Source organism: Bombus vosnesenskii, unplaced genomic scaffold, assembly GCF_011952255.1.
Source record: "Bombus vosnesenskii isolate JDL3184/JDL3185 unplaced genomic scaffold, Bvos_JDL3184-5_v1.1 scf7180000016261, whole genome shotgun sequence".
Taxonomy (NCBI): domain Eukaryota; kingdom Metazoa; phylum Arthropoda; class Insecta; order Hymenoptera; family Apidae; genus Bombus; species Bombus vosnesenskii.
Genome location: NW_022884330.1, coordinates 502,557 through 526,949, shown reverse-complemented (window position 1 = coordinate 526,949; position 24,393 = coordinate 502,557). Strand labels below are relative to the sequence as shown.

The following is a 24,393-nucleotide window of genomic DNA, read 5'->3' as shown; positions in this document are numbered from 1 at the left end:
TATATTTCACGGTATTAAACTTAATTACCATTAAACTAAAGTTATTATTAACTATAAGACGCTAAAATGTGTTTCAAAATATAATTTTTTAAGTATTTATAAATATATATACGACTTTAAGTTTAAAAACGTACATATACAAGATATAAAAAAATTCTTCTAAAAAATCTTATTTCTTAGCATTAAAAAGAAAACAATAAAGTTATTAAAACATAAATCATATAAGTACATATGCACGTATATATTCCGCTATAGAAAAATTAGTTAATAAATAAAGATACTACAAATAGGTTTCATACAGTGTACTTTAATAAATATTTTTAAAGTACATTCAAAAAACAATGCGATTATTTTATTATATAAAATAATATAGAATAATCTTGTAAAACGTACATAAATTAAATTCAATAAATTATGACTTCTTATATTTAATAAATTCAATGTGTCATAAAGTAAAGTGTCGACACCATCGGTGTGTTTGTAAGCAGAAAACGTTTCGTTTCTTGTCTATTCGTTTACGAAATTGGGTTATCGTCGAAAAGATGAAGCGGTCAATATGTGAAATATAAATAGAAATATATAATGTTGTTAAAACATTTTAAATTTCATTTTAATTTGTTACAGTGATGTTGTAAAGTTCGAATTTATGTGATTACTTATAAAACTGTTAAAAACACTAGAATTTCTGACATATATTGTGCTCCAATCACGGAAGAACCATTATGTTGTGTCAACGTAATCGACGGCAGCACTGACGCCTCTTCAGTAATTAACCAAACAAAATGGACACCAAGATAACGATTAAGCGAACAATCGTGCAGTAGATTTACATGGAATGTCCAGGAGAATGGGATTAACGTGTACACTACAGTGAGTCTTATTTAATTATTGCAAAATCCTGGTTTTTCATAATAATAACTCGTAAGTTTATATAAATTGCTTATATATTTCTTAATTTTAACAATATTGAAACTTAATTTTGACACTTCAAACCAGAATAAAACTGTATAATGTTATATTACATTCATAGATGTTTAGTATGCGAAATAAAAATATAACGTTTCTATAATATTTCAATATTTTTCATTGATCTCTTATAGTTTTGCGTTATAGTTTTTCTATGCTGTGAGTACTCTGTTTTATTTCTGTTATGGAAAAATATAAATTCTCAATATTTTTAGTTTGTATCCCACTTTTCATAATAATTCATGGTTTGATTGTAGATTGCGTAGGGATGTGTAAGACCATTGTTAGTTTGACTATGTTTCACGTGATAGGTATTTAATTTTTGTCCTTTTGTGTTATTCTTTTTTTGTCAATCGATTATAAAAATGTATTTAGCAAAATTACCCATTATTATGTAGTATAATAAAATTCATAATCACTGAATGTTACTGAAATTACATAAAGTCTATTCTTTTTAATATACTTGTATAAATCTATTGAATTATATTACGTGACGATGTTTCATTGATATAGCTGTGAAACATTTACAAATTTAAAATGAAATAAGTATTTCTTTCAAAATAGTAATCTTGAAACTACGAAAATTGATTTATTAACTATATATTTATTGTAAGGTCTATATCTTTAAGGTCTTTATTATCTATAAATCTTCAATAATTGTTAATACTTTTAATTTATACATTATAGTAAAACTATTAAAGGTAGATTCTCTCTCTCTCTCTCTCTCTCTCACTTCAAAACAATAAGCTTTCTGTACATTTTCCTATTAAATAAAAAATGTTTATTTTTTACTTTTTGATAGTAAATAAATCAATAATTGTAACATTTACAACCTCGTCATTTAAAATTAAAAAATAATTGATAGAATTATTAGAATTAGAATTAGAATTGATAGAATTGGTTTGTGTATAACTAGTCATAAAAAACAAAATCTTGTCACAAATTTTTTAAAATTTGTATTTCTCTAGTCATTAGCGATTCATTATTCGACGGATTATGTGATTTGATTTCTTTATTACAATAAGTATGTGTGTGTGCGCGCGCGCGTGTGTGTATGCATTCAATCAAATAAAATGAAATATAATGTTAAATACACTCGTGATTCATTAAAGATGTTGTATATACTTACACATTCAAGCTGATACCTAAAGGACAGGATTGGTTAATCGAATATCCTGCCCTGGTATCCTACTTTATAAGGTAAAATCTGATTGGTTCTCTTTGTGGTATAATTCGGACTCCGCCTTACTACCGCCAATTGCGTTGTGTGTTTTTACCATGATGCCAAATACTTTATGTGCTAGGAGTGTAATTCTTGGAAGGTTGCAGCGTCCAATCTCTTTTCTTCTTCCCGTTGTTTTCTGTTTTCATTCAGTGAATGTACTATATTCACGCATTAAACTTATGCATTTACACATATGTTGATACATATGCATATATATATGCATTTATATACGCAATACGCAAATTTTATTATACATCATATTTGAAAAGTATTTAAAATATACTTACTTCCTCAGATGTAAATAAAAATGTAATATTTAATTGGTTGAAATGCATATACAAACATATGATCCACAATTTTCACTGATTTTTTGTTTTTATAGTAAATCACGTTCCTATTTTACTTTCGATCTTAAATAACTATGTTCCTATTGTACATTTTACAAATTAATTTTGTTCATTTATATATCACAATCATCGCACGTTGTGTATCATAATGTCATTTATCGAAATCTAAGTATTTATATCCATATTCATATCCAAAATATTCATATTTACATGGTGATTTGATTAATTTCTTTCTGGCAAAAGATTAAATAGATTTTCTAATAGTAATTTTCGATAGAAAATACACTGAAATATATGTATATAGGTTTATATAACTATTTAAATATTAATTCAGTTTTATATAAAATCGATTATATAAAATTATTTAAATGTAATTGATAAGTAATTCGAATTCATTCCAGTATTTCAATCGTATTTTGAGCTCTATGTTTCGTGTTTCAATTGTATGATCATGATTAAAGTAGATTCCAAGTTTTTATTCTTTTAATCGATAATATGAATTTGTTCATAGTTTTAGATGTCAATATACATGCAAATAAATTTATTTTTTATTTGTATTAGTTTCTATTGATTCAAGTAATGACTCTATGAAGAAATAAAAGATTTGAAAAAAAAAAGATACAAACATTTCAGAAATTAAAAAAAATTGTGATTTCTTATTCTTTAGAGAAAAAGATTAATCAAATTAACATTCGTTCAATTAAATATAAATATCCGATTAGTACAGGAGTTATGGAATAAATATATCTAGTCATTTAAATGCTTTATTTTCTAACATAAATATTTTTCCGTTTTTATTTCATTAATGATCTTTTTTTCAAATTACTAACAGCCATTAAAGATGTTAAGATATACAATGGCTACAAAAAGTACTTGCAAGTACATATCCTTATTTTTCGATGAAGCGTTTTTTTTTTGACAGATATCACGTTTCATTTTCATAGTATTAAATTTTTGCAGTTATATGAATATAACAGCAATATGATATGAAAATTAACAGTTGAACTTAATTAATTAGTATGTAATTGCTATAATAAACATTTCTTGTAGTCATTGTGTAAATACAATAAATTTGATAATTTCTTGATATTTCGATTTTTTCAGTTGCATATGAACCAAATAAATAGTTGTTTTTACAATGATAAATTGAAAAAATCCGTGACTAATTCAAATGCATTATTTCTTTTTTTTTTCATGTTCATTACATACGCGTGTCTATACATGCACAGAGGTTTTTAAGTGGCAAAGAGAGATGCGCGCGCCACCAGGTGGTGCAGTGAGTGAGTGTGCGCGCATGACGTGAAAGGTAGCTGTATAAGTTTCTACAGATGTTACGATTTCTAACTAGTGTGTGTAACGGCCTCCGTTGTATAGGAGGACAGGATAGGATAGGGTAGGGTAAGAGAGAAGAGTAGTCCTTCGTTGTGAACTGTACTAAAGGAGGAAAGCGGCGCGGGGAAGACAGGGGCTGGGTGAGAGAGAGAGAGAGAGGGGGGGGGGGGCAGAGAGATGTGTAGAATGATTCGGGCCTATGGACACGCTTGCACCTCGACGGTTCGCGCCGCAGCCGCAGCCGCAGCCACCGTCGATGAAAATCTTGTATACGCGCGCGCAAACAAGGGTGGTTTTTCGATAAAACATTAACATATAACTACATCCATCAAGTAATATATGTTTCGAGACGCGTTTTCTACGAAATATAGAAAGAAATAGTGAATTGTGCGAAGTGAAGTGACGCTTTGGTGCTTGAATATCGAGCGTCGCGGTGGCCGCTACGAGAGTTCTCTTGGAAGCCCAAACGGAAATCTCTCACGATAATGGCGTACTTTCCGACGATCCGTGCTTTTTTTTCACCGAGTCGCTTCGATTCCCCCTGATATTATTACTATACTCGTATTTAACTCGGCGTGCGTTCAAATTCCACGAATTTGAAAGAGAAATTTTGTCGATAATAAAATTACGCTCGCAATAAAGTGTGAGAACTTTCTATACCTATCTTAACAGTTTCTTCTTGTTCACCCTTGTAATATACTTAATGTGTGCGTTTTTAGTTCGTATCCTAATAAGAGCAAGAATTTCCTTTCGTATATTATAGTGCCGCTGTCAGTGCATCAGGTTTGTAAGGTGTTTTCTCTTCTTTTTTTTTTCGAGTTTCTTTTTCGCTTTGTGTTCATGTGCATGTATCAATATTTGAAGATTTTTACATATCGGTTTTGCAATTTTACCAGCGTGTCAGCAATGTGCAATAATACCATATTGTTACTTAAAAAAAAATGTTCCTTTTATTGTCTGTACTGGTTAACAGCATGCTTGAATCTTTTATTATTCGTTTTAAATGAAAAAAGTACCAGATCTATAACTTTTTAATAAACAATAATATACATTATTTTTTTTGCAATTTATATCCATTTTTTATATTTTTTAAATGGTTTTAAGTAGCCCTATTATATATTTTCGATATGCTGACAGATTTCATCATTTTAACATAAAATAATTATTTTCTATTGGTTTTAGCAAATCTGTAAAATTATCTTGAAATTACTTTTAATTTTTGTATGTATAATTTATATACATTTTGTTATGCTCATATTGTAATTATCATATCTCTTTTTAGTGTTAGGTTATGTTAATTTGATCATATTAATGAATATATACAAGCATATATAAGTAGGTATGTCCAATGTGTAATATAACAATTTAAATCTAGGTTGATAAAAAGTGTACAAATGAAACTGTATATAATGTAATGCTTGTATTTATAGAAAAAATAAATACAGTAATTATTAAATTATAGCAATTATGACTTTTATATTAATTATTATAAATAAAAATATTATTTTTGTGGTAAATTTAAATCAACAAGAGATTACAAGTTCTATAAAAATATATATTGCAAATACTAATCAATATATTGATTATTAAAATGTAATAATTATAAATGTAAAACTAGTTAAAATTATTAAATCATACTTTTATTGTGATTGACATAAAATGATATTCTATATAGTTTTGTGTTATTTTTTTGTAAGTGACTAAAATTTGTAATTAAGTATGTAATATATAATATATAATATTTTAATATTACATAAGTATCAGCATGAAGATGTTTATAAATAATAATTTTTATATATATCTATATTCTACAAAAATGTGGACTTTATTTGTGTTTCTATTTCCTGTATCTGGAAATCATATTAGGACATATTCCAAGGGGAAAAGGTTATAGCGATTATGAGAAATTAAGCCATAAGCGTATAGCTTTTTCCCTTTGGCATTTGTCAATGTCATCATATAATATCTAATACTGAAAATTATAAAAATAATCTAAATATTGTAGAAATGAATTAGAACATTAAATTTTATATACATAAAAATAAAATAAATATTTAATGCAATTTTAATAAACATTGTTTCAGGCAAAAAAAACGTGGATTAACAATGGGCACGTTAATGTCTGAAAGAGAGACTATAAGATATTCTCTTGAGCCTGAAATAGAGGCGAAGAGTCCTGCAGCATAGACATGGACTCGTACGATTTGTTTGGTGAAGATGTTAGTGGCTCGATGCTTGATGCTCTTCCTGACCTCGGGGGGAACGATCATTTTGACCCTGCAGGCACAACTAATTCTGTGGTAGTATCTAGAGATGGTCCAAACACTGGTGTTAATGGAGGAGGGAGTTATATTAGTCAATCTTATATATCTCAAGAATCTCCACTTCAAAAATTAACTTCGTTTGGTGGATCTGATTTTGGAAGTGCTAATCAATTGCAGAATCCATCGCAACGCAACATGTTTAATCAAAATCTTGGTACGTTTGACAATGGTGCACCACAGCGTGCTATGGTGCCTGGAGCATTTCAAAATCAAGCTCGAAATATGGCACCACAACATAGAGGGCCTCATCCTGGTAGTGGAGGACAATATCCTAATTATAATGATAACATGTATTCAATGGAGCAACAGCATTCAATGACTAGAGCGAATATGTCTATAGATCCAAGTATGCAAGGTTGGCCAGGTAGTGGAGGCGCTTATCCACAAATGCAGAGACATTATAATCAGATGGCACCACAACCTGGTACTTTCCGACAACATATACCTCCACAGTATTCTCATCAACAAGATCAAAGTGGAGTGATGAATCAAAAATTACAGCAACAACAACATTTTAGTAATCAGCAAAGTATGATAGGAAATATGGGTGTGCCACATCAAGCAATGCAAGCTGGTGGAACAGGTGGTGTTTATCAACATATGGTTGGACAACAGCAGCATTACCAGCAAGGAAGTTCTGTTACAATGTATCAAACATCTCCTGGGTATCCAGGCTTTGCCTCAGCTATTCATCAGCAGCAACAACAGCAGCAGCAGCAGCAGCAACAACAAACTCAACAACCACCACAAAGGATGCCACATCATCATCCGTCTCATCCAACTCATCAAACACATCCTTCACATCCTCAACAGTATCCTCAACATTCACAACATCCTAATACACAACAGCAACAACCAATAGACTCTCAATATTCTCATCATGCAACTTCAATGTTCAATCAGCCTCAACATTCTGGACCTACAACGCAATTTGGCACAGCCAAACATGCCACAAGTCCCCAATATCGTGCAGCTTTTCCACAGTTGTCACCTCAAATGTCACCTAGACCTCAGATGTCGCCGCGACCACCTGCAGTACAACAGCAAATGTCTCCTAGACCTATTATGTCACCAGCTAAACCTAATACATTATCTCCACATCCACATGTTCAACTTCCACATCAACAGTCAAACCAACCTGGTACAATGTCTGTGTCACCTTGTCCTCCAACTTCAATGCAGATGAATCCAACATCGCAACAAACTACTCTTCAAGCACTGGAGCAGATGGTGATTCCAGGTGCTTCTGTAACAAATTCGAACGTTTCAAGTCAAGATTATAATCAGTTTCAGACACGTCCATCAATGTCGCAAACACCAAATGTTTTATCTCAGTCTACCGCACAAAATTCTATGTCACCAATAACAGGTCCTAGAATGCCAATGCCAACTCAGTGGTCACATCCACAACAACAGCAGCAACAAATAAGGCCAAATGTGAATGAAGATAGAAGTATAGTAGAAACTCAACCTCCAGTATCTGAACAAAGCCCATCAATGTTTCCAGTAACTGGAACAGAAACTATTCATAATGTTGCAGAAACTACAGTTAGAGATCCTACGGATTCTGTTCATAACACAATAGAACCTTCAAAGTCAGAGACTGAAACATTACATCAAAATGTTCAAGAACAACAAGATGTGCTTAACCAACAAGCTGATACTTTGATGCAAAATAGTTCACAAAATAATTCGCCTTTAGAGCATACATCTGGGAAAATATCTCAGGAAACTGTACAATCATTACCAGCTTCTAGTACAAATGGAAATGTTGATTGTTCAAGTATTTCAACAATGTCTCAACAACAATTGACACAAAATCAAGTTCAGACTCCTGTTTCTACTATTGAGAATCAAAATACATGTGATAAGAAACCAAATGATCAACATTTAGAGCTGACTCCAGTAAATTGTCCAACCAATAGTAATGCAACTGCACACCCTCAACAACCTGCAGTTAGCAATCAAGCAGTGCAGCAGCAGCAGCAGCACAATCAACAGCAACCTATCAATTGTCCACAACAACCAGTACAACTTCATATGAATCAGCCACAAGTAGTATCAGCACAACAATCTCCAGTACAGCCTCAACAGTCACTGCAATCTTCACAACAGCCACAAATAAGCCAAGTACAACAACCTCAAACAGCTCAACAATCATCTCCCCAACAACAATTGCAACAAATAAATACTTCTCAACAGCAACCATCGATTACTCAGTCTCAACAATCTTCAATATCACAGCCACAAATTTCACAACCTCAATTGGTACAGCCACCACCACCACCTCAACCAGCTTCAAGTTGTATAAGTCAGGTTCAATCAACACAGCAACCTCAACCACATATAACTTCGCAAGTCGGTATAATTCCTCAGAATGCATCAGTAGTTTCATCTCAGTTGTCACAGGTACAGGCACCTTTACAAAATTCAGCTCCTCAAATACAAAACCAGCCTAATCAAGTTCAACCTACACACCAACAACAAATTCCTACAGTTAATCAAAGCAATAATATAGTATTACCATCTCATCAAACTGCAGTATCAGTGCCAAATTCACAAACTCCTCACCAAGTGCAACAAAATTTCACAGAATACACAAATATTCAAAAAAATAACATTTATTCAAATGAAATGCTAGTGGGTTCTGGTCAACAGTATCCCTCTGGTGGTGATATTGTTAGTGGTAGCACTATGCCAAATATGTATAACATGCCACAAAATCCAACATCAACAGCAGTTACATCTGCTGGTTTTGGTAATTCATGTGCTCCAGTTACACATCACCAAGAAAAAGCTGCACTGCAACAGCAACTGCAAGAATTATATTGTATGCCCCCAGCAAGTGAGAATCAAGAAAAAATTGTTTCTATACAAGAAAAATTGCAAGCTCTGCAACAACATGAGACTAATGATCAGTGTAATGGTGGACCACAATGCATATTGCAAACCCCAATGTTTACAGCAACAGCTGTTGTTGATAGTCCACAGGTAAATTATATTTTATTTTTGTTATATATAAACAATATATTATTATAAATAAGGGGAATCTTTTTAATGAATTTGCTTTAATCCTTTTATAAATAGGTTTCAAGTACTACTGGTCGTGGTCGTAGTAAAGGCACACCTAGGGCTAAAAAGAGTAGGAAAAAGGCTGATAAAGAAGCAATTACTCCAGCAGCAGTTACTCAGCAACAGCCAGAACAACCATTATCGGATAACCAAGTAACTCCTGGAGACAGTAGCAATATTGTTGATAGTGCAGCAGATTCTGAGGATATTAAACCATCTTCTGGCGATATAGAAGAAGAATGGAGTAAAGGCAGGAAGTCGCGGCCGCCTACCAGAAAACCGCGTAAGCCAAAGGAGCCAAAGGAGCCAAAAGAACCAAAAGAGCCAAAAGAGCCGAAAGTTAAGAAAGAACCAAAACCACCAAAGGAAGCAAAATCTCCAAAAGTACCAAGAAAGAGAAATAAAGACAAAGATTCAACAAAACGTAATAGAAAGTAAGTTATTTTGTAAATATTACCTCTTAATTTTCATGTGTTAGAACTGTAATTATTTCTATGAATACTTTCTATCTTTACAGAAAAACTAATCATTCTGAATCAGCTGATGATGAAGCTATTCAAGAAAATGAAGAAACTGCAGTCTCTGATTCAAGTGCAATTAAAGAGTCAGATACAAAACCACCTGAACCATCCATCCAAAGTGATCAGGAACAAGTACACTCTTCAACTACTGAGCCATTAGTAACTGAAACAAAAGATCAAAATAAACAAAAAGGAGACTCGGAGGATAGTCCAGCAGATGAAAAGAAAGAAGAAAATTCAGATGTCGGCACAGTTACAGAAACTGCTACACCTAATAAGAAAAAGGCTGCTGCTCGTAAAAGATCGGTTGGGAAGGTTTCGTTAGGAAAATCACCTAGAAGTTCGAAGTATGTTATTTTAAAATATTGAATATTGATAAGTAATTGTATTTCTTATTTGTAATTTCTTTTTTAATACATTCTTCTTTATTTCATTAATTTGCCAAATTTTATTAGAAAACGAAAAAGTCGAATTGCGCCCGATTCTGACGGTGAAGAATTAGCTGCAACGCCTCCGCCATCACCAGAAGCTGGAGATGATAATAAAAGGCGTTCAGCAAGAAATACGCATCGTAAGAAATATGTGGACGATGTAATGCTTAGATTTTCAGATGATGATGTACCTCTTCAGGATGCTCAGCTTTCTAAAAAAGTAGAGGGTACAAATACCGCAAAACCTGTTTCTGTCAAAAAAGATAATGAAGGTGGTGAAGTTGGGCCCAATAAACCTAACTTTGTGTATATTGTATGTATTATGTTAATATCATATTCTTCATATATTAAAATTGTATTCGCAAAAATTTTAAAGTAGTAATTTTTATGCATTATAGAATACAACAGATGAAGATTCCATGGTTGTGCAACATATATTGTGTTCTCGCATAGGTAAAAGAGAAGTCAAACCTACTGTTACAGAAGTGAAAACTGAGACATCTGCTGAAAAAAATGATAATAGTGCTCCTGATACAAAAAATAAAGAAGGGGAAAATGAGTCAAAAGAAGAAACATCTGAAAAAGAATCAGTCTCAGAAACGAGTAATAAGGATGAAGATGATACTGAGACTTCCGAAGACAAAAGTATCAATGATGTAAAAGATAAAAGTAAAAGTGAAGGAACAATTACAGAATCTAAACAAGAAAATGCAGTAGCAGATGTGAAGCCTCAAATAGTAGAAGTCGAGGAGTATTTTGTTAAATATAGAAATTTTTCTTATTTGCATTGTGAATGGAGGACTGAAGAAGAATTATACAAGGGCGATAAAAGAATTCAAGCCAAGCTGAAAAGATTCAAGCAAAAACAACAACAAAACACTAATATCTTCGAAAATGTAATTATTTTGTACCTGTATATTTTACAACAGTTTTGATATTTTATTTCTTAATATTAGATAGGTAGATATGAATAATCAAAGTTATGGTTCTTTTTTTAGACCGAGGATGATCCATTTAATCCAGATTTTGTAGAAGTAGATAGAGTGCTTGATGAAGCAACACATACTGATCCAACAACTGGAGAGACTTTAAAACACTATTTAGTCAAATGGCGATCTCTTCAATATGAAGATTCCACATGGGAATTAGAAGAAGATGTTGATCCAGAAAAAATAGCTCAATTTATAAAGTTTAATAAAGTACCTCCTAAGGATCAATGGAAGGTAATATGTTATTATATTAGTATATTATAATATTATAATTATATAATATAATGTTTAACATCAAAATAATTATTAATATCTATTTAGCCCAAAAAGAAACCAAATGCGTCAGCGTGGGTAAAATTAGAGGAATCACCAATTTATAAAAATAATAACAGTTTGCGACCGTATCAATTAGAAGGCCTTAATTGGTTGCTTTTCTCGTGGTATAATGGACATAATTGCATTCTTGCCGATGAAATGGGTTTAGGAAAAACAATTCAGTCTTTGACATTTGTGGATGCAGTATACAAATATGGCATTCGTGGACCATTTTTAATAATAGCTCCACTCTCAACCATTCCAAATTGGCAACGTGAATTTGAAAGTTGGACGGACATGAATGTTGTAGTATATCACGGATCGTAAGTACAATTTTTTCGCAGTTTCATATTTGAAAATAAAATACATTTTACTATGAAGTCTTTTACTTACAGTGCAGCAAGTCGAACTATGCTTCAAGAATATGAAGTTTATTATAAAAATGAAAAAGGACAGCAAATTAAAGATTTAATCAAATTTAATGTACTGATAACTACGTTTGAAATAATTATAACAGATTTTAACGAATTACGGGGCTATAATTGGAGACTCTGTGTTATAGACGAAGCTCATAGGCTAAAAAATAGAAATTGCAAATTACTTGAAGGTCTTAGACAATTAAATTTAGAACATAGAGTCCTTTTATCTGGTACACCTTTACAAAATAATGTCAATGAGCTTTTTTCATTATTGAATTTTCTCGAACCAGTGCAGTTTTCTAGTAGTGAAGCATTCCTTAAAGAATTTGGTAATTTGAGTAGTGAAAGTGAAGTCCATAAGCTACAACTTCTCTTGAAGCCAATGATGCTACGTCGACTTAAGGAAGATGTAGAGAAATCGTTAGCTCCAAAGGAAGAAACAGTAGTTGAGGTGACTAATATTATTAACACAAGTTTGTTTATGTATATTTGAAAATTAATAAATAATTTATAATAAATTATGCCCTTTCATCGTTCAGGTGGAATTAACAAATATACAAAAAAAATATTATCGTGGCATTCTTGAAAGGAATTTCTCTTTCCTCGCAAAAGGAACCACATCAGCTAACATTCCGAATCTCATGAATACAATGATGGAATTAAGAAAGTGCTGTATCCATCCATTCCTACTTAATGGTGCAGAAGATCAAATACAATTGGATTACAAAACTGGTGAAAAGGAAGATTCAGAAGCTTATTACCATGCACTAGTAAATAGCTCTGGAAAAATGGTATTAATCGATAAGTTACTGCCAAAACTCAAAGCCAGTGGTCATAGAGTGTTAATATTTAGTCAGATGGTGAAATGTTTAGATCTATTGGAAGATTATTTATTATATAAAAAGTAAGAATTATTGATTTTTACTTTATTGTAAATATTCTTTTACGATATTTATACCTTTATCAAAAATATTTGTTTAGGTATCCGTATGAAAGAATTGATGGTCGAATTCGGGGAAATTTAAGACAAGCTGCAATTGATCGTTATAGTAAACCTGACTCCGACAGATTCGTTTTCCTTCTTTGTACTAAAGCAGGAGGTCTTGGAATTAATCTTACAGCAGCAGATACTGTTATTATATATGATAGTGATTGGAATCCACAAAATGATTTACAGGTTTTAATTGAATTTACTCTATTTTAGTAAAACTATTGAATTTTTGTACTTATACGTGAAACAATAACTAGAATATTGTATGCGTTGTTAAATTACAAATACATATATTAAATTTGTATGCAGGCTCAAGCTCGATGTCATAGAATTGGTCAACAAAAAATGGTGAAAGTATATCGATTACTTTGCCGAAATACTTATGAAAGGGAAATGTTTGATAAAGCTTCTTTGAAACTTGGATTAGATAAAGCAATTTTGCAATCTATGAATACAAGTCAAGGGGGTAAAGATCCAAGTAATAAACAGTTGACTAAAAAGGAGATAGAAGATTTATTAAAAAAGGGTGCTTATGGTGCTATTATGGATGACGATAATGCAGGAGATAAATTTTGTGAGGAAGATATAGAACAAATACTTGAACGAAGAACACAAGTAAGTGAACTATTGTTTCGTTAGCTAAAAGTTCTTCATTTTTATGTGTGTTTACTAATTTAGAAAAATTCAATTATATAGATTATTACGATAGAAGCAGAGAAAGGATCGACATTTTCAAAAGCTAGTTTTGCATGCTCATCTAATAGATCGGATATAAATATTGATGACCCAGATTTTTGGAAGAAATGGGCAAAGAAAGCTGAGATTGATACAACAGAGAAAAAAGAAGAAGACGAATTAGTGATATCAGAACCAAGGCGAAGAACACAAATCAAACGATATGGCCATGACGAATCTGTCGTTATGTCAGATCTTGATAGTTCTGATGATAATAGCGACGATGAAACAAGTAGTGGGTTAACAGGTAGAGGTATGTTCATTCTTAGTGCATGTTAAAAGACAATACCGTTCTTAACTTCATCAAATTAACGTGATACCTGGAATGGAATTATCCTACGATAATTACAAAGGTATTGGGTCACATTTAAATATCCTGTTTCAAATATTTCATGCCTTTTATCCTTATAAAACTAGCAAAACAGTTATTCGTTTTAATATCTTTTTATTTGTAAAAGTACCTTAATTTTTGTATAGTAGAACATACTAAAATATTGGTATAAATATTGAATTATCAAACTTTGTAGATACTAACTTCACTGTGTTGTGTTCAACATATAATTGTAAATATATAATTTATTTTTAGTAGCAGAATATATATATATATATATATATATATATATATATATATATATTTATATTCATCAAGTGATATTTTGTTGTATTAAGATCCTTTTTCTATTTACGTTCATGTTTATGAGAAACTCGGGATTTATTAAAGGATTTTAGAATAGTTTAAAAAAGTGAAATAATCTCAGTTTTTTTTAGTTTTCCAACAAAACAAATTAACAACATAACACAAAAATTTTATGGTATACATTCTCAATTAATTTCTTTGCTTTTGAAGTTTTCACAAATAAATTTCCATAAAAACGTTAAATACGCTAGATATATGTACATACTTTTCTATTATTTTTATTCAGTGAATGTCACATACACATATAAGCATAATCACGTGCATGTATGCCTATACCATTAATATTATCATAATAATGTTTAAAATATGTTATTCCTGTTCTATAAGCTGTTTTTATTGGTGTGTTTGCCAAAAATTAAAATGTTTAAATATATTTCATTCTTACATATTATAAAAAAATCCTTGTTGTAACATAAGTTTAGGACATTGTATTTGTGTAATGCATGGCAAATTGAATAGGTGTTTCTTTACATAATTTATACAACATTCATGAACATAGATTATTCACTAGATACAAGTAACATAAACTATCATGATAAGAATCTAATGCAGTTAATTTTATTATTTAATTAATGTAGATATTGTTTTATTATTTAATAATTGTTTATTAATATTTTTAATACATCTTTTAGCATATTAATTAAGTAAAAGTTTCTTAATGTTTATTCAATATTTTATCCTCCATTTCTTAATTTACTAATTCAATTTATTTCTCATTTTTCAAAATAAGTAATTGTTTCTACATATGTATATTTGTAAATTTCGAAAGAATATCAACTTCTGTCTCGTGAACTCACAACATAAATACTATCTTCCTTCGAGCTATATTTGTAATGTTGCTTGCCATTACTACAGAATTATTTATATTTACATTATAAAGAATTGAACTTCCACACATCTATATTTTATCTTAATATTAAGTTTATAATAAGATATGTAGTAATATGTATTTTTTATCGTTATAAGGTAAAAAGCGAAGAGATAAGTTTGGTAAGAAGACACGGAAATTCTGCGATGAATATGTTCCTCGGGAAGGTGAGGTGGTATATGGAAGTTGGGCACGAAGCGAATGTTTTAAGGTCGAACGAGGCTTACTAACGTTTGGATGGGGTCGATGGGAAGAGATTCTTCAACACAGTCAGTTTCGTCGAGGATGGCGTGAAGTTGATGTTGAAGATTGTGCACGAGTCATTTTACTCTATTGTCTCCGTTACTATCGCGGCGATGAAAAAATTCGTAACTTCATCTGTGATCTTATTACGCCTGTAGAAAATGGAGAAAAGATCAAGACTGTGTGTGTTAATACTAGTGGACGAAATAATAGACAAAAGAAAAAAGGGCGAGTTAGAGAAGGTAGAGAAACACGGGGATCAATGATCAATGGAGGTCCAAATGATCCTAATCATTGGAGTAACGCTGAAAAGTATGACGGAGACATATTTCTTGAAAGTAATTACAGGAAACACTTGAGTCGTCATGCAAATAAGTACGTACATCAAACACAACAATCTTTTTTATGATAAAATTTGTTAAAAAATATTTTTAGTTGAAAGTACTGCTTAATTTTATTAAAATTTTGTAAATAATTTTTGTATTGTGTACAGAGTACTGTTACGCGTGCGAATGCTTTACTATATCAAACATGAGATTATTGGAGACTTAGTCCAGCATATATCTGATGGCGTCCATGTCAGGTTAGTGATTTTATATGTATATATATTATATATATGTATATATATATAAACACGCGCGCGTATACACATACACTTATAAACTTATATATATTTACTTACTTTTAAATCTCCATTATTCTACGTTCTACTGACTATCATAGAATATCATGCACTTACTTACACGCTTATACGGAGCTTCATAGTTGCATGCGCAATGTATTTGTTTATCCTGGGAGCTGTAATTGTATGAGGAATGCTCATAGAGCTAAACCATGTTTATTTTGTAGCTCTATAAATAGCTATTAATCGCTGATCCTATATTACTAATATAAAAATTTTCCCATCCTATTTTATAAACATGTATATGAATATATACACGATTTTTAAATTACTGTAAACACTTTGTACGGCTTACTATGGTCAAAGATGGTCAACTCAGCAACATCATGGTAAGAGACAGCTATAAAGCAGTGCACTGTATTAAAGGGGCAAACAGAATAGGAAGTTTGAAAAGTTTACTTACGTTTATACTTAATTGAGAGCGAAAGGGACGAGAAAAATAAATAACGATTCCTTAAATATTATCTAATATAATATGCCTCTTTTCTATGTTTATTTAACAACAAACATTGTAATTTACGATTCTATTAAAATTCATGAAAATATAAATCTTTTATAATCTAAACGATTGGCATACATAAATTGGCAAATTGTAAATGAAACCGCCCTACAGTGCGTTGCGGATAAACCCTCCACAGTTGACGGAACGGCCAGCGAAGTGGTGGGACTCCCAAGCAGACAAATCCTTAATAGTTGGCTGCTACAAACACGGCTACGAGAATTACGACCAGATGAGGATTGATCCCGCGCTTTCTTTCATTACAAGCTGCCCTCCCCCTTCCCAGTCTCAGACCACACAAAATAAGTAAGTAACTATTCTTTTTACGTTGTTTTATATATATATATATCTATGTGCCACTGCTGTTTCATTCTAACATATATGGCTTGCATGCTGTTTAAATTTGCTTAAGATAATGCCTCTGCTAGAATTAGTGTATAAATTTTCCTTTTCATTTTATTCATACTTTTATTCGTACCTTAACAGTGAAGGAATTTCGTATTTTTACCTGTTTTAAGATATTACTTTCTACTAGCTTTTATTTACAGTGGAGACGGATGATGCATATAATATACCAATATACAATGATTATTTAAGTGTTTCTTATAAACAGTCAATACATTATTGTTATATATACTTAATAACTTCTGTTTATAACGTAAATTTTTAGTATCCGCAGCATTTTAAAGTGGTAATCATGAAAATCTTTTTAGTTTTGATATTATACACTTTTAAATTATAGTTTCAAAATAACTGTTACATTTATAATTGGTTAAGTATATGTATGTTTTCACAATTAAATACGTACTAGAAAGATTTGTTTAGTAAAAATTAAAAAGATTAAAGATATACTATGTAAAATATGTGATGTAAAATTAAGTTTTAACTTAAAATATTTAAAAATTTCAGCAGCAGCAGCAGAGACGATACTAGTTTAGAGAATGACATTGAAGATGTTGAATCTCTTGGAATGATAAAAGATTCAAAAGATTCTGATAAATTTAATCGAGAAACACCTACTGATTCACCTGCTTTACCTAATAAGGCAGATACACCTGGACCTGAACCTAGTAGTAGCCATGAAGGAAATGATGGCTTATTAGATGACGAAAAGACTTGGCCGTCCGTGGTCGATCTTAATACTCGTTTACGTCGAGTAATTTCTTCCTATCAGCGAAGTGTGAAAAAGGAAGATGTAAAAGTATTACAAAAATCAAAGACAGGGTTGGAAAATGATACAACTGTAAATCATGCTACTTCAATGAATGAGCCACCTTTAAATATGCAAGGATGGGACTTACAACAACTTGCTATGTATCTTTTGGTAAGTTATTATATTCAAAATATTTAATGTAAAAAACAAAAGTGTTATCTAGAACATATCAACTCTTTTATTTTACATAGAAAATGGAAAGAAGAGAAAAGATGGAGGCTATGATAAAGGAAAGAGAACGAACTCGTATTGAAGAACAAAAGACAAAATGGTCCCGTCGTGAAGAAAGCGAATTTTTAAGAGTTGTATCAACATACGGTGTTAATTATGATAGAAAGAAAGCACAGTATGATTGGACAAAATTTAAAAGTATAGCTAGATTTGATAAGAAAACAGATAATGATCTCACAGATTATTATATGTCTTTCAGAGCAATGTGTAAAAAAGTATGTAACGCTAAATTGAATGACGAAGATGGTATGTTTATAATTATATTTATATACAATTAAAAACTGTAATATTATGACTCAATCATTGATATTATATATACAATATTATTCAGCATATTTTATGCTTTAATCTGAAAATATAAAATTTGTTTACGTATTTGATATTTATTATAAATATCAAAGTACTAAATACGATATATATATCTCAGATTTTTCAGACGTTCCTGTTGATCATCTCAGTCCAGCAAAAGCGAGACAAATATTAGATCGCGTAGATCTTTTGAGCAAAATACGCGAAGAAATTTTATCTCATCCTCATTTGGAGGAACGACTTTCATTATGTCAACCATCAGGTGATACACCTGATTGGTGGCAACCTGGAAAACACGATAAAGAATTATTACTTGGCGCGGCAAAACATGGTTTGGGAAGAACTGATATAACTATTTTAAATGACCCTGATTTTTCATTTCATAAACTTCTAAATAAAAATATGTATGGTAATATCCAAACGTCTAAAGTCTCAGATAAATCTGAGAAAGCAATCAAAATTGAAAACAGAGAAGACATATTAAAATTCGATAAAGATGAAATACTTGTAAAATTGGAAAAAGGTGAAGGTACTTTGAAAATTGAAAAAGTGGGTGCAAAAAAAGATAAGGATATAAATATCGTGGAAAAGCGAACAGAACATACGGATCTGGAAAAAAGCCAAGTAGAATTAACTATTATAAAGGCTGAAAATAAAACTGAAGAAAAACCTATCAGTAATGCATTAACTATTACAACTGTTGCAAGAAATATGTCATCAGACAAGGAGTACGCTACGAAAATAAAAACTGAAGAAAAGAATGAAGTAGTGATAGAATCAGTAAAAAATGAAATTTTTAAAACTGATCAAATATCAGGAATTAACAAAACAGATGAAACAAAAACGAGTAATGTCACAACGAATATCGAAGAAGCGACACCTATAAAAATAGAGAAAGAAAATCAAAGCAAGGAAAAAGAAATACCAGCAGAGACTGACAAAGAAGTTCAAGAAGAAAAACCAAAAGAGTCTCAAACTCAAGAAATAAATGAAAAAAATTCATTGGAACAAAAAGAGTCTGTAGAAATAGTAGAAAAATCAACGGAAAATAATGAAAATATAACGGCGGAAAGTGATAAAGTAAGTGTGAAAATAGATGCCCCAGTTGTTAAAGAGGAGTTAGAAGTACCAGAAAGTAAACCAGGGGATACAAGCAAAGATAAAGCAAAGGTGTGCAAAATCGAGGATAAGTGTAATGTTCAAGCAGCAGAACTTAAAGCAATGTTTCCCGATTTGGAAGTTATTCAACCGTTGTCACGATTAACGCAAATTGATACATTTGTTCTCCGTGACAAAACAGTAGATTATAACGAACCAACAGTTGTGCAACTTCTATCGCACAATAGTAACAGTACTATCAAATGGCCAAAGGTAAATTGAATCCTATATTTTTATGTACATTTAGAATTGACTTGGGGAATTTTTTTAGGAACATGCAATTGAAGCTCGTTTGATGCATATCGTACATGCAATTGAACACAAAGAATGGCCTGTATCTATAAATTTTAGTGCTGGTGATGAATCAGATGTACCTTCAAATGAAAAAGAATGTTCAGAGGTGATAACTATAACTACAGATCATGGAATATCACGCAATACAACAACTGGGAATAATATCTCACAATCTAAAAAACGAAAAAGGCATATTGCTATTGATGTAGAAACTGAAAGGGGTAAAATTAATAAAAATTAAACTAATGATCTCTTTTAATTTTCTTTAAAAGGATTAATAACTATATAGTTTTTGTATTTTTAGCAAAACTTCATGCATTATTAAATAGTAGTAGCCACACGGTTACTCAGTCTCCTGCGACTTTAAGTAAACCTACTGTATTATCTGGATCTAATACATGGGAAATAAATGATGAATCACAATCGGAAGAATCGAGGCGTTCAACACCGGTTCAACCACCTCCAGCGCATCAGCAAACACGAACACAAAATATACCCTTTGATTTAAAATATACAGTTCCTGGAAAACCAACTGTAATTCCTGGGACTTCGAGTACTTTGACTCCTATAGATTTATCTGCTGGGTATAATTTTTCATAAATATAATATTTATAATTTTAATATAAAACATGTTTTTAATTAAATATTTATACAATGTTTACATTTTAGATATCCAAAAACAAGTACAGATAATAATAAAGATATTATGAACGAGGTTCAAGACTTTTCAATGCCAAATAAAAACAAACAAATTAGTAGTAATAAAGGGAAATTAGATAGTATGTTAGACAAATTGATGAAGAGAAAGAACTGTGTATGTATAAATATATGAACTATTTATTAAATTATTTATATAAACATCTAAAACATAAATATGAATAATAACCAAAAATTTATTATATTTTTATGAAGCCAACAGATGAACCTATAATTGGAAAGGAGAAAAAACGGAGAAAACTTGACGAAATAGTACTAGGATTAAGTGCAGCAAAAGAACAACAAAGTAGTCACTATCCTGAACATAGTAAAAAGAGTACAATTACACCAAATGTAACTGTTACTCCAACTTCAGCGCCGATTGGGCTTCCAAATCCTCCAACAAGTACTCAGAAACCGTTTTCCATTACTGTTACCTCGATCCCGTCTTCACGAGCATCAAATTCTACTTCTGGCTTACCGCCTCCATCATTACATTCACATAAAGACAGTTTTTCTGCCTTACTTGTTCAAGCAGAGCAACAAAATCGCGAATTTAAAAAGCAGCAGCAGCATCAACAACAAACTCAACAGCAACAACAACAGCAGCAACAGCAACAACCAAATTTCAATTCAACGCATTCGTCATCAGCAAGCGGACACAAAAAGAGTTATGAAGCGATGATTGCAGACATTAATAAAGTCGCTGAATATTCCTCTAAAATCGGATCCTATTCTCATGAGGCTAAAGTGAATAAATGGTTAGCTGAGCAAACTGCTATGTCTGAACAATTAGGTGCAGAATATTTAAACGCACCAAGACGACGGCGACCGCGTGTTGATCCTTCTTTATTAGATTGGAAAAAATTGACTGGAGAAGAGAATGTCGCTGTAATTAATAGATTAACAGGCAAAAAGGTTTGAATACAAAATTTTATTTTTTCCTATGTTATATATGTATTTATATTAATTATGTAAGTGCAATTAATTATGTATATTTTTATTTACTTATCACTGACTACATACCTTATTTTGTATATATGTTAATTTACATACATCTATTTTAGGTTACAGGCAGTAAAGCACCACAATTAAAGCGCTTAGGTCAATGGTTGATCGAGAACCCAATGTTTGATGTTGACCCAAAATGGGCCGAACTTGTTAAAGAACGAGGAAATCTTCCACACGATTTACAAAAAAGATTGTCAGGAAATGATAGAAGTTATGTTAATAAGGGTAAAAGCCCAGGAAGACCTCCCATGATGCCAAGTCCTACTAGTCAGCAATCCGCAAATCAAGCTAATTTAGCAGCTACATCAATGGCTTCAGGTTTAAACTTTCCTTCGCTGGGTAATTTGAATAACTCTCTTCTATCAGGCCTCTCTCTTGGCAATTTTGATCCAAAGAACAATCCTCTTTTAATGCCATTTGGTGGTTTACCCAATCTGGGTGCATTGAGTGGACTGGGCAATTTGAGTAACCTGAGTAATATGAGTTTAACGAATTCTTTATTTGCGAACCTTGCTGGTCTTGGTTTACCATCTTTAGCAGGTATGGAAGCTGCTTTAGGTGCGACAGCAACTAGTACAGCAGCTGAGACCAATCCTGTTGTCAGTTCTGTCAGCAGCAAAAATACAGGTTCTGCTAATATTAGCAGTGTTAATAAGTCATCTCGTAATAAATTGGAGCCTCCTACAAGTAAATCTTCGGTGCCTTCAACTTCATCAGCATCGTCTACGATATCAACAACGACACCATTCCCCTTCTTTTTCCCAAACCCCAGTCTTTTATACACACCGTTGGGTTTAGGTGGTTTGAATCCATTCTCAATGCAACCTGGTGGAGTATCGTCGGCCTACGAAAGTCTTGCCCAATGTGGGCTTCTAAATCCATCCACTTCGAGTGCCTCAGCAGTGCGTAAACCAGCGTCTTCAGCAAGTAACTCGAGGCAACGTGATACAATTACCGAATCAACGACTAAACGAAAGGATACAGAGAAGAAATCCAGATATTCTATCGATCCTACGATAACATTACAACAGTACACGGATATGACGTTACATAATGAAGAAAGACGTAGAATAGAACCAGAAAAACGAGAAACCTTGGAACAAAATGATGCGGCAGATCTTTCGGAAAGACGAACCGACAGGAAAAACAAAGAACAAGAAATGAAAGAAGCCCTGGAGCATTTAAGTAGAACTAGTGCAGAACTTTTAACAAGAAATCTAGAAGATCAACGACTGACTGACAAAAGAAATCATAATCAAAGTTCAGAGCAACAAACTCCAAGTATGCTTGAAGTAACTCTTGAACCTGTCAATAAGAAGACAAGAATTGAAATTGAAGTTAGCACACGACCTGTGACAACTGCTGTAACAACTACTGTAACTTCAGCAGATGTAACAACAGTTGATGTAGAACATGGAACACGACCATCAAGTACAACAACTAAACAAAGTTCCGTAGAAGAGAATAATGTATTCAGTGAAACATCTTTAAGTACTAATAATAAAAAGGAAATTGATGAAACAGCTGCTACAGTAACAACAAGTATCTCGACTACAGTTACAGTTACAGTTGCATCTACTGTTACGCCTACATCAACACCCACACGTACACCAACGCCCACACTTACGCCTACATCTACGCCTACATCTACGCCTACATCTACACCCACACCTACACCTACACCTACATCCATAACTGCACCTACATCTACAACATCAATAACAACAGCCCTGGAAGATGCAACTACATCACAACAAAGTACTACAAATACTAAGAGCGATGCGTCGAAACTTCCATCAGAAATAGAAGAAGATAACAAAGGTACTAAAGGCAAGAAAGTACGAAGTGGAAAACGATTAAGTGTAGAACCTCCTCCAGAAAGAAAAAATCTTCGTTCTAGTGCAGGAAGACAAGCGAGAGCAGCAGCAGAACGGCAAGCAAGAATGGAAGGTGAATTGCAATCAGATCAACAAGACACTCACACAACGAGCGAGTGAAGTGAATTTTTTTAAGTGGGTTTTAAATAATACTAGTGTTGTTAATGATTTTACGTTGTTGCGATTATTTTTGTTGCAAACTTCTGCAGTGTATTCGCACAACGATTCACAAAAAATCATCGATTCATAAACATTTATATACATGAATGAATCAATGAAACGACAATTCTTAATTAAACAGAGCACAAGTGCATTCAAAGAACTTGAAAGAACGAAAAGAAAATTTGATTTTTCCTTCCAATTTATATGGAAATAATGGGAGAAATACAAGTAAACCACGTACACATTACCATTGCTATCATTGTGAATGTATAACATTGAAGCTGTTAAGTACGAAGGCTGGCAATAGTATTTTATCATTCGATATATTGTGTGGTAATTAACTTTTAATTATATAACATTACAATAACAAATTATAATTTTGTTAAATTTATTATTCTTTACAATCTTTATTGGTTTTGACGAGGGACTGTTATACAATAACTGCTATCTCATTATTGCGTAAACGCGCAACGGATCATTCAAATATAAGATATAATCATACTGTAGTAAAGTAAAGTTAGTAATAACTTAATAAAAAAAAAAACAATGTAAATATTATATAATTATGCCTAGAGACTATAAGTGATTGTGTACTTGGAAAAATGTATATAACACAGTGTACTTTTAATTACATTAGGTGATACAATAAACAGCTTTTTTTGTTGTTTGCAAATGCCAACATTAGAATCTTTGTTTTGATAATTATGTACACCTTTAATGATGAACATATAAAAAATAAGTTATGTATTGTATTAATAGAATCAGTGAAGAATGTGCATGGATAAT

General features: G+C 31.8%; 1 protein-coding gene across 8 annotated transcripts; it reads left to right on the top strand.

The window, feature by feature from the left end:
- The first annotated feature begins 501 nt into the window (after positions 1 to 501).
- Positions 502 to 24,294, top strand: LOC117241836 (chromodomain-helicase-DNA-binding protein 7). 8 transcript variants are annotated; one of them, XM_033508005.1, is made up of 25 exons: positions 4,058 to 4,513; positions 4,590 to 4,653; positions 5,955 to 9,185; positions 9,282 to 9,700; positions 9,784 to 10,134; positions 10,243 to 10,531; positions 10,617 to 11,114; positions 11,217 to 11,441; positions 11,529 to 11,845; positions 11,918 to 12,392; positions 12,481 to 12,845; positions 12,923 to 13,118; positions 13,242 to 13,547; positions 13,629 to 13,920; positions 15,331 to 15,850; positions 15,969 to 16,058; positions 16,771 to 16,962; positions 17,566 to 17,980; positions 18,061 to 18,346; positions 18,528 to 19,780; positions 19,839 to 20,082; positions 20,166 to 20,445; positions 20,531 to 20,675; positions 20,774 to 21,475; positions 21,625 to 24,294. In XM_033508005.1, exons 3-25 carry the CDS (start codon positions 6,060 to 6,062, stop codon positions 23,563 to 23,565), a joined length of 12,927 nt encoding a protein of 4,308 aa, XP_033363896.1. In that variant the 5' UTR covers positions 4,058 to 4,513; positions 4,590 to 4,653; positions 5,955 to 6,059; the 3' UTR covers positions 23,566 to 24,294. The 8 variants fall into 8 exon arrangements, with proteins under 8 accessions (XP_033363895.1, XP_033363897.1, XP_033363896.1 ...); XM_033508004.1 differs by lacking the exons at positions 4,058 to 4,513; positions 4,590 to 4,653 and adding an exon at positions 502 to 870; XM_033508006.1 differs by lacking the exons at positions 4,058 to 4,513; positions 4,590 to 4,653 and adding an exon at positions 898 to 921.
- The last annotated feature ends 99 nt before the right edge of the window (positions 24,295 to 24,393 follow it).

What these genes read in the sequence shown, in the direction of transcription:
- LOC117241836 (XM_033508004.1), top strand. Translation starts at nt 6,060, where the DNA reads ATGGACTCGTACGATTTGTTTGGTGAAGATGTTAGTGGCTCGATGCTT. An exon ending in GATTATTTATTATATAAAAA is followed by an intron (nt 12,846 to 12,922) that starts GTAAGAATTATT and finishes ATATTTGTTTAG; the next exon opens with GTATCCGTATGAAAGAATTG. An exon ending in CCTATAGATTTATCTGCTGG is followed by an intron (nt 20,446 to 20,530) that starts GTATAATTTTTC and finishes TTTACATTTTAG; the next exon opens with ATATCCAAAAACAAGTACAG.